At 45.5% G+C, this 10,855-nt stretch overlaps 1 protein-coding gene across 1 annotated transcript; it reads right to left on the bottom strand.

Annotated features, from left to right (window-relative positions):
• Nucleotides 1-2,247: 2,247 nt before the first annotated feature.
• Nucleotides 2,248-10,474, bottom strand: WBP2 (WW domain binding protein 2). The gene is made up of 8 exons (XM_065647763.1): nt 10,394-10,474; nt 8,503-8,611; nt 7,821-7,956; nt 6,140-6,232; nt 5,727-5,843; nt 5,388-5,510; nt 4,085-4,161; nt 2,248-3,834 (listed from the first exon to the last, which is right to left on the bottom strand). Exons 1-8 carry the CDS (start codon nt 10,450-10,452, stop codon nt 3,781-3,783), a joined length of 768 nt encoding a protein of 255 aa, XP_065503835.1. The 5' UTR covers nt 10,453-10,474; the 3' UTR covers nt 2,248-3,780.
• Nucleotides 10,475-10,855: the final 381 nt, after the last annotated feature.

The raw sequence follows: 10,855 nt of genomic DNA, 5'->3' as shown, positions 1-10,855 counted from the left end.
GCTGGCACAAGGTGCAGCGAGTGGCTTTTGAAATGAAGAGCCTAAGATCAGGAAGACAGAACTGTATGTGGTGGTAGAAAACCAATCTATGCTGAAAGATTTTCTGGATCCAACACTAAGAGTTACCTAGGCCCCCTATTTTTTTTTCAGTAGTGTAAGACTATCCAAATATTGGAATTTAATGGTATGGATCTAGCTTTCACATGGCAGCCTTTCTGCTGCATGACTGATTAATCATTCAAGCAGGGACCAGATCTGGAGACATATTAATGGAATATTAATGCACACCACTTCCTCCTGCCCCGCTCCCACCCCACTTCCAGACTTGTAATTGCACTTCCCTGCTTTAATATTTAAAATCTTCCATGTGGGCAGCAGGACCGCCTGACCCTTCCACCCTCTCCGAGCCCTTTCCAAACAGAGCACAGCTCCTGGTTCCCATCGGGGAGACAGCAGCAAGTGCCGAGCATCTAAGCCAAATATGGGTTTTCAGGCTTTAATGAGCGAGGCAGAGATTTTCACCAGCATTGATCTGGCCAAAACCTGCTCCCTCCTGAATCGTGTTGCTCCGCTCAACCCAATACCTGCCCAAGCCTTGCTGACCACGTGGCTTTCCTGGCCTTTTGGTCCCACAGCTTCAGCATTCCCAAAATGTGCCTCACCTCTCATCAGTTTGCTCCAAACACACCAAGACGACCATGACCACTTTCTTTATTTTGACTTGCTCCTTCTCACCTCCCCATAGACCAAACCAAGCCTGGAGGAACCCGGACATTCACCAACAAAGCGTTGTTAAAAAGCTCACAGCTCAAAAGCCACAGATATAGCTAAGACCTATAGAGAAGAGGAATATTTCATTTGTTCCAGCCCGACTTATCCTCTCAACATATTTTCCTTTTCCCAGGCAGCAGACATCATGGCTCTCCGCAGATCTTACCACTGGTCTGCACTAGTGGAAGAAAGACTCGGCTCGAACCACAGAGCCAAGTTCTCATCAGAGCAGGTATCTAAATATTTCTCTCAAGCACACTTGGTTGCAGAAACACTTAAAAACCCCACAACTTGTGGGTTTGTGCTGACTGTTGGTGTGAGAGCTGCACAGGGAGTGGTGCTGGGCAAGAGACCTGGAAACTTCGTGCAATTGATGTTTTCTAGGATCATCTGTCTGGAAGGAGAGGGTAACTGGGAAAGAGCCTTTTTAAAATAGAACAGGAGCCCTGGAGCACAGAATGGTTTCTGCAGCATCTTACAGTTGGACTGATGTGATTCAGGAAACCTGAATTGGAATTTAATTCACAAAACGGGATTTATTAGGTTCTTATTGGGCTGTAACATTTTCTCTCTTAATGCTTTCCTTCTCCGCCCACGTCTTGCTGCAGAAAACAAACCCAAGTGGCTCAGCCGGCCTTAAAATGCAGCAAAACAGTCAAGTATGAGGAAAACAGAACCTGGAAGCAGAATGAAGCCAGGCAAGGTTTGGATGTTTCCTATAGAGCAGCTTCTGAACAACTGCTGCTTAACGCTTGTCAGTGCAAACCAGAGGGACTCACCTGATCTCAGCAAGTGCAGGACCAGATCCTGCGTGGAACGTCTCCTTTCCTGCCAAGCTAAAGCGACACGTCTCATTCTGCTCACACGAAGGAGCAGCAGCTCTGGCGCTGCTGCTGGAGCACACCCAGGAGATCTTCATGCTGCCAGAGTAAAAACTCCACAATTTTTCAGGGAAAAGAGCTACCAGGTGGCCCACAGTACCTCAGAGAGTTCAGATCTAACCAAGCAGAACTACCCAGACATCTCAGAACACTTAAAAAATAAAAAAGGACAAAATTATGGACTGCTTCTAAATAAAGACAGATTTTAGAGGGAACAACTACACTGTGTCCCTCAATTGCTTCTTCTAGCCATAGCTTATAACTTTAACAGGGACAACTGGTCTGGAAAAAACATTCGGGTAACGCATCTGGGTAAAGTGTTAAGCAGCTGCCTCACCAGTTTACAACAGGAATTGCAAAATGGGCGGTTGTTCTAAGATTTTAACATCTTCATTTCACAAAGTCAGTCAAGAGAAACCAACCAACTGCTGTCATCAATGAATAGCCAAGGACAAAATCCAAGTGATTTTGCTGTTGTTAATTCTCCCTCTCCTCATCCAAAGCTACTAAGTCACCATCAAGTTTGCCCACTCACACAAAAATGCACAAACATTTTAAGTTTTGAGCTGATTTCTCTTTACTTCACAGTCTTGGCAAAACAAATCTGCATTGAAAAAGTCATTTCACATTAATATATTAATCAAACATTTTCAAAATAAATATATTTTTTTAAATAACCATTTCTTTACATCACTGCAGTAGCAATTCTAGAAAAGTCAGTGCACAGGCAGTAGCAATTTGATTAATCAGCTGGACTCAAACAAAAAGAAAACAAGAGGTGGACCTTTTTTCTCTCCAAGCAGGCTGCATGCAGCAAGTCTCAGCAGTTTCCTAGCACACCATCTTTCCTCACACTTGCTGGGAAGGATTTCTCTCTCCCACAGAAACTGTCAGAAGCCAGTGAAATCTGATTTGTGCAAAGCTTTGTACAATACAAAGTTTTACGACCGGGTTACTAACGGGTCCTGTAGAGGTTCTGCACACTGGGGTTGTTGCTAATGAGATCAATGAATCAAAGCTACAGCAGCAAAATGCTTGAACCCTCAGTCCAAGGAGCTCACGTTCAGGTTACTGGGAAGTGAATTCACAGCTGATCAAGAAACACTGACAGCATCAAAAAACGTCGAAATGAGCAGCTCAGTTATACCTAGCATCTTAATCCAACAATTTGGATATTCTTTCAAGTGCTTCCAAGGCAGGACTAAAGCAACTATTTTCTCCTCATTAGCTATTAATTTACCAGTCACATCACAGCAGTAAGACACTTTACTGGCCAAAGAGTGTAACTTGCATTACAGCACAGAAAAAAAAGTGCATTATAAAGAGAATATTCAGGATTTAGTGTCTCAAGCCCATATATCCAACTGGAAAAAAAGAAAGTTAGTGTATCCATACGATCTGTAACTAGTTAGATGCTGTTAATCGACCCTGTAACAAGTAGTGTGTTTTCTTGAGAAGCTTATCAGCATCACCTTACATAGTGCACAGCATGGAAATTTGGAGGGCTAGCAGATTATTTGCTACGATTGTCAGGAATGACTTGGAAAAAAAAAGTTAGTTTCATAGATATCTGAAAAATGTAAAAGATATCTATTTCCTTTGAGATCCCAAATGTTCCCTCTGGAGCCCTTCCTCAGTAGCAGAGGGAAAAGACAGATGTGATACCCTGGGTCGAGCGGAACACCCAGAGACATCCCTGCATCCAGAGATGCTCTTGGCTGCACACTAAGGTAGATTCAAGACCCTGCCAAGAGCTTTGCATCCATGTTATGAGCATGTTAATTACCAGTTTGGAGCAGTTCCTCACTCTAAAAAGGTATAATTTAAGTATCAAAAGAAAAAGACATTAAGGGAAACAATCACAGATGAAGAGAACCTCCAGTTCTAGTGATGCCACACACAGGGAGAAAGGAATACTGCGGTGGGACAGCAAACCCTCAGGGCTCTGCAAGGTAACCCGGGCCACCAAAATCTCTCCCCTTGCCCTGCACATATCTACCATTATAGTCTGTGAAATCTGTGTGCCTTGGGGGAAGGCTTTACTCCGCAGTGCTATGGACCATGCCCCACGATTTTGCCAAAATGGGAAGTAAGAAAGCAATGAGTTGTGGAGAAGTTCTCTGTTAGCTTATTGGTTTTTCTTGTCCTCTGGTGGGAAGTATGGAGGAGGGGGTGGCTGGTCCTGAAATAGAGAGAGCAAAAGAATATAAATTCATGGCTAAGGAAAAAACAAAAGCCAAACAAACAAAAACCACAAACAAACAAAACCTCAACCAAACAAAACCGAAACAAATAATAAAACATACACACACACAAAACCACAACAAAAACCCAAAATCAATTCGGACAAACTTTGCTCGCCACTGAGAAAAAGAACTGCTCAATACACACTTGGGCTCCCACTGCAACACCAGCACGATATTGGAACTCACCGTGGGCATGTAGACATTATGTGGGTTGCCTGGGCTGTAGTAAGCGCTGGCAGCGGCTTCGGCAGCTTTCGCTTCAGCTGGCGCAGAAAGAGAAGTTACAGACTTGGTGACGTGCAGAGAACTTTTACAATCAAACAAAAACTCTACATATTCTTGGCCATCAAGTGCTACTAATAGAGCACTATTTAACCAATGCTTGAGTTGCAAAATAGCTACAACAAACATGACAATTGAGCATTATATCTTCCAACTGGTAAAGATGCAGTTGCCACAGGATTGTCAGGTCAGAAGTGAAACAGTCTCAAGACTTCATTTGGAAATGTCACCCGGGACTTGCCTGTTAGCCAAAAAATAGATGCTAACAGCAGTTTTGCCTAAATACAGACAACACCCCTTAAAAAGGCAGCCAACAAACCATCCTTCTTGGGAGTAAAAACACAAGACAAAACAAAAATCAGCACAAGTTTATAGCAGCTCGGGGGATTCATAGTTTAAAAATGGTAACTTATAAAGATAATCCAGATCCTCTGTTTCTGCAGAATACAAAAATCTTGTACGATATCTGGATCAGTGCCGCTTTGCAAATAATATTTCAAAGATGACTGGTTGTTTATTCAAACAAAAGAGAGAAGTTACAGATATTTGTCTGGATAAGAATTTATGTGTGAGAGATCTACGGTTGTGTCCAACCACAAAAGCTCTTTTTTTGGTTCGTTGGTTGTATTTTTTGGTGTTTTCCTCCCCACTCCCATGCAGATCTTTTAAGATGATGTTCAAAATAATTGTGATAAACCTCAAATGAGTGAAAATGCAACTGACTTTTCCCCAGCTCCTTTCCATTATCTATTCCTCTGTTCCATATTATTTAAGCACAAGTAACCAGATTAGAGGGAGATGGGGGAAGGGGGAGCAAATATCAGCAAAGCCACAGTTGCTAACTAAAATGGACTAGAAACATATTGCATGATTAATTATTTTTATCCATCTAACACAGCAAGATTACCACAATAGGGGATTCACAAACTGTATTTATTTCTGCCACAAGAAGAATAAATCCAGCTGCAAAATATCCGCTAATGGTATCCGCCCTGGAAAGAATCAGGCTGGCCTCCAGACTGAGACGGATATACAGGGCTGGAGATTACGGGAGCTCCCTAATCCCTCTCCTAAACAATTTTAACTCCTAAGTGGAGCTTCTAATTTGACTCTAAGTTCCCCAAGAGATAACAGACAAAAAACCCAAAAGTTTGTTTCATGGGTAACAAAACTGTTGTGAGCTAATTCACCTGAACAGGTGTCTTACCTGCGGGAGTGGCGGGCAGGTCTGGGCCGCTGACGGGGGGTTCCATGGGCCCCGGGTAGGGCGGGGGTGGAAGCTGCATGTAACCCATGTCTCCATCCACCGTGGGGGGGCCTGGATAAAACTCTGTCAGGAAAGGAAATAGCACAGCAAAAGACTTAACTCCTTTGGGCGGGTCACAGCACACAGCCAATACAAGCCAAAGGCAAACAGAATTAAGGTCAGAAACAAAAGTTGCACAAGACATCAGATCCAATCTAAAAGATTGTGTAAAATTTGTGTTTCTTCCTCTTTTAACCCTTGCTAACTAGAATAATCCCCATTGTCAGTTCCCAGACTTACCAGGAGGAGGTGGGGCGTACGGATAGCCCCCATTAGCCGCAGCTGGTGCAAAAGCATAGGATCCATTTGGCATGTAGGAATAGCCGTAAGCTCCATTGGGTATTTCACCTCTGGAGACTGGAAAAGACAAAGCTGACTTCATCAAAACAACAAGCCAGCATCAAATACAGGCAAATACTTTCAACAAACTTAAAGAATCCTTATCTGAAAAACAAATAAGCTCCATCCCAGTAAATCTGCTGTTCATTGCATGTGAAAAAAGTTATTTTTAAAGCAAGCAAGTTCCAGATACAGCCTGAAACTCACAGGGATTTGAATCCAACCTGTTGCAAATCTAAAACTGCTCTTGCTGCGGGATGAAGGCATAGCCTCCTGAAGCCACAAAACTGGCAGACGCTGCCAGGCTCCCGTACCTTGCGATGCCACCTGCAGCATGCGCTGCCCAAACTCGATAGCACCTCCAGCTGAAAAAGTCATCTTGAATGTGGCAGATCCTTCCCAGCCACCTGCAGGGAGGAAAGACAGAATTCAGGTGTAAGGAGAAGCCATTTTTTGTGCTATTTAGCTTTCACGCTTTATCTACAGCTACCCTGTATATAGTTCTTTGAAGAGCTTATCCCAAATGTCCAAGGAAAAAATGCAGATAAGGTAGCAGAATTACCCTATTATCAGAAAAATTCACGTTGGGCAGTATTTTCAGGTCAAGAGTCACTTGAAGAAGAAACTTCAATGAGGGAGACATTCAAAAGCTTAATAAAGTTGTGCCTGTTTCCACACCAGCTGCCAACAGACTGAGCTACCAGGAGCGCTGGATTTGCTCTAGCTTTGTATAAGATTAGTGCAGAAGACAGGGATTTTGTTAATCCTGTTTGCTAAAAAGCCTTTGCAACTACACCTAACTGTCAACTATAAATTAGTTTGGGAGTTTGAGTGGCCAATGAATCAAAGAGCTTAATGAAAAACATGGTCCCCATAAATCCATTAAAGTCCATGGAAGATATTTCAAGTCAGGATAATAATAATTTAAAAAAATAGTGACATCTCATATTACAGACTAAAAAAGAAAAACATGCACAGCCCAGAGCCCCAAAAATGCATCAAAGCAGAAGCTGTGTCAGTGCTGAAAGGGGCACATGTAGATTAAAGAGGTTTTTGAGCTAAACCAGACTCTCATGGCTGTTAAAGCAACATCCTCATTAAAGGAGACAGCCTCTGGGGAAAATTCATCCAGATTCAGCTACAGCCATTTGCCTTTCATGCAGTTTAGAGACTTTGTCTTTACTGCTTGAGCCTCCTCTCACGCTCGCCAGTCCCACTTTGGTCCATACAGAAGCTACGATGCCAATTTCAGGATTACAGACAAGCCTCCTAAGCAATGCACTGTGATTTCAGTGCCACAACTAATAGACTAAATCAAGCTGGGGGTGAAAGAGTTTACTGAACTGCGTGCCTTTGGTAAAAAGGAGAAACATAAAACAGTGATTAAAAGAAATAATTCTTGAAAATGTCTACCGCAACCTCCTCATTGAACATAATGAAACCACTCCTTGAAGATTCCCTAATTTCAAGACAGTCTGTTCTCTTCCAAGTGTCATTTTTGCTGCTAAGATGAATGTTAACAATAGCATGCCTTTCCTTGAGTTGCACAATAAATTGATGGCAGAGAGCAGCGTGCTGGAGATCTGCACCTAAAAACCCAAACTGCTGCAGAAAGGATCATGAGCCTTTGGCACAGGAGGACCTGGATGCAGAATCAACAGGTAACCCCAACCGAGCAAAGCAAAACGACACCCTCACTCTTGCTGACTCTGCTCTGATATTCACTCAGTGAGATCACTTGGCTGACTGAACTTCGTATTTTGCACAGAGGGCAGGAACAAGATCGGCTGCAGGACAGATCTGTTCATTGTACCTGTACAGGGAGCAAATATGAGGAATATTTTTAGCCGCTAGTTTCAAAGAAAGAAACACATTTTAGCAGTACTGTAAAAACACATTTGGTCAGTATCCAGTTTTGGTTACACTGGATACTTACTTTGCTATGAATTGTGTAGCTGAAAAAAGATACAGAACATACGTCTGTACTACACTTACCTCCCGCCTCTGCTTTCACTGTGCCCTTGATATAATTTGCTCCAAAGACAGGCTGCTTAATCTCACAATCTTTCAACAAATAAAAGGGCATCACAAACGACTGCATAGCGTCCTTTCCCTTCGATACAAAGATAACCTGAAAAGAAAAATAACATTACAAAGGGTATTTAGAACAAACAGGAAACAGCCCTGATTTATCATCTAAAGAGACTTTTCGATGGACTGACACTCCCCCCCCACATCTGAAGCTCCTCATCAGTGCTGCAAGCCAAAAGCTTGAACTCGCTGCTCTTCACAAGGGCTCGAGGCAATAAAGCCTTCAAGGAAGACTGTCCTTGCCCAGATAATACTCCTCCTCTCTTCCAGGGAACTCGCTGCTTCACACAGCTGTGATTTAGTAGCTGTGCTGTTGCATTCAGCATTTCCAGACCATTGCTAATTTCCAATCTTGAAGATGCTTGATGGATTAAACAGCTGCCTGTATAAGAACTAATCAGATTTATTATCTTTTGACAAATAGATAGGATATGCAATGAATTCATAAAGCTCCCCAGAGGGAAAGGATGAGCCATACTTCAAGGGGCATTAGATTATCCTGACTTTCATGCATTGAGGACATTTAAATACAGAAACGCAAAGAGCCCTTATCTCCTCACACAAGATAAAGCCTTTTACTACTTACTCGGTAGGGAGTCAAGAAAACACTCCCTTTCTTCGTCCCTTTGAAGGCATCTGGCATAGGTTCGATATCACTGAAGGTAATTTCTATGTGATCATATGTCATCAAAATGCTGCAAACAAGATGAGAGAAGTGACACAGTGTTACAGCTCAAGGCAGAAATGCAATATGAATGTAAGCTTACTGATCTACCAAAACCATCTAACCTGAGGCTGGTGCTCAGCACACAAAATCAGTCTGACTGCCTTTTTTTTTTTTGTTGGCAGTAGCAACTTAAGTAGCACTGGCTGCTTGTTCTCAGTCTGGTGTTCCTTCCTCAGCATGCTGGCACAGCTCCTGCTGCCTGCATAGCCAGGCACTGAATCTAGTCCATTGAACCAATGAAGATCTCATGACACACGCATACGCATTTTATCTTTTTTTCTAAAGTTGTGTCGCATTTCTGCTGGGTCAGTTCCCTAATTTGGTTCACCACAAGTGACACAACGGAGGAAGGACTGCTGAAGCAGGAACTGCTCAGGCTGCCTTATGCAACACGGCTGCTGAAGGACTAACCACAGCTTAAGCATCTCTGTCACAAAAATACGATCAAGAGGAACTCCTGTCTTGTCACTGCACTTCATTAACCCCTGTCGTCTGCACTGACTCCTTAATTCTCAATTAGAAACTGACCTGATTAAAACCAGTGCAATACCCTTGCATGGATGCAGTGGGTAACTTGTATTAACATGACAGCATCCACATTAGGGAACTCTAATCCCTAAAGCTGGAGAAGCCTCCACCACCTTTATCTTTGGCAGCTTAAGTATTACCATCCTCATTCTCCTTTCCCTTCTGCCAGCAAGTACCTGTCCCTCCAGCAAAGGCCCCAGATGAGCACAGGGCTCTGCTCTTGCCACAGCGTATCAGCTGAATTAACCATCACAAGCAGCCAGGGCTGCGGCAGGAGAGGTAACCCCTGAATCAAGACAGGCTGACAACTGGGAACAGTAACACATTAAGCTGTCACTGTTGTTTGTTTCAGTGAACACAAATTTAAGCCTCGGGGTTGATCTTAATAAATTATCCTAAGAAGGGTCACATCCCAGTGGGTGTCAGGCACAGGATTCTTATACCAATGTTTAACCGGCCTCATGGAGAGAGTCCCTGAAGAATGAACCGCTCCTTTGTCTCTGGAGCAGGTGACTGCCACGTCAAACCCAAGCAGGCTGGCAGACACGGAGGGCGAGGACAGCCCATTGCCATGCAGACAGAGGCAGCTCTGTGGAGGCTGTTTCCATGGTTATATCCCAGCACCTTTTTCCAACACTGTCGCTGCTTCCCAAACACACGGAGGGGGAGTGTGTGTGTGTGTGAGGAAGCCAGCAAACCAAACCGGGCGGGTGGTCTTGCGCTTCCCAAGCTCTTGGGCAGCTCTTGACCAGAGGCAACACTGCAGGGGCAGCACCAGCTGGTGAGAGATGGATGAGGCTTGGGCCCAGGCCAGGATCAGCTGGCTGGGGGCTGAGCTCTTGGCGGGGGGCGCTGGGGACAGCAGCAGGTGAGGGGGCTGGGGACAGCAGCAGGCGGGGGCCGGCAGTGGCCGAGGGGAGCGGGGCGGGGGGGGGTAGGCCCGAGGCTGAGGCCTCGCACAGCCCCCCCAGGGAGACCCAGGGCCAGGGGGACACGTACAGCCCCCACCTCCGCAGGGAGAAGCGGGGAGGACGAGCCCAGCCACGCCGGCACCCACACGGTTAATTCAGCTCCTTTATCCCCTCGCCGAGCCCGTCAGCAACGAGTAGCCCTCCCCCCCACAAGCTCCCCCTGAGGGGAAGGAAGGAAGGAGGGGGAGGCAGCTCCCCGCTATCCCCCGGCGCCTGCGGCCGGAGGAAGGGAGAGGGGGATAGCACCTCACTTCTCGCTGTTGTTAACGATGACGCCGCCGCCCTCCGAGTGGTTCCTGTTCAGCGCCATGGCCGCCGCCTCCTCCTCACGGCGCCCGGCCCGCTCTGCGCATGCGCGGCCCAGGGGCGCCGGGCGGCCAGGCGGGAGCGAGGCACGACGGGCCGGGCCGCGCGGGGCACGCTGGGAGTTGTAGTCCGCGGACCGGCCGCCATGACACCCCCCCACCTCTCCTTTTTGGGAGAGCTCTCCGGCGTGTTTATAAACCCGTTAATCATCCCATCACACGTCCCGCTGACCATATATAATAAAATGATTTAAGTTATTTCGAGCCCGCCTGAGCTTGGCGGCATTTTCCGGCTTTTCTGCTCGCAAAGGCACAGCAGCGCTCTGTGGGTGGGAGTTCGCAGAGCACCCGGACACCATTCAAATCAACTTTTTGTATCAAAATGCTGTATTTTGCTGCGGTTTACAC

Source organism: Caloenas nicobarica, chromosome 18 (genome assembly GCF_036013445.1).
Source record: "Caloenas nicobarica isolate bCalNic1 chromosome 18, bCalNic1.hap1, whole genome shotgun sequence".
Classification (NCBI taxonomy): Eukaryota; Metazoa; Chordata; class Aves; order Columbiformes; family Columbidae; genus Caloenas; species Caloenas nicobarica.
This window is presented reverse-complemented; position numbering and strand designations above follow the sequence as displayed.

What these genes read in the sequence shown, in the direction of transcription:
- WBP2 (XM_065647763.1), bottom strand. Translation starts at nt 10,452, where the DNA reads ATGGCGCTGAACAGGAACCACTCGGAGGGCGGCGGCGTCATCGTTAAC. An exon ending in GCTGCAGGTGGCATCGCAAG is followed by an intron (nt 5,844 to 6,139) that starts GTACGGGAGCCT and finishes TGTCTTTTCCAG; the next exon opens with TCTCCAGAGGTGAAATACCC. An exon ending in GTACGCCCCACCTCCTCCTG is followed by an intron (nt 5,511 to 5,726) that starts GTAAGTCTGGGA and finishes CTTTCCTGACAG; the next exon opens with AGTTTTATCCAGGCCCCCCC.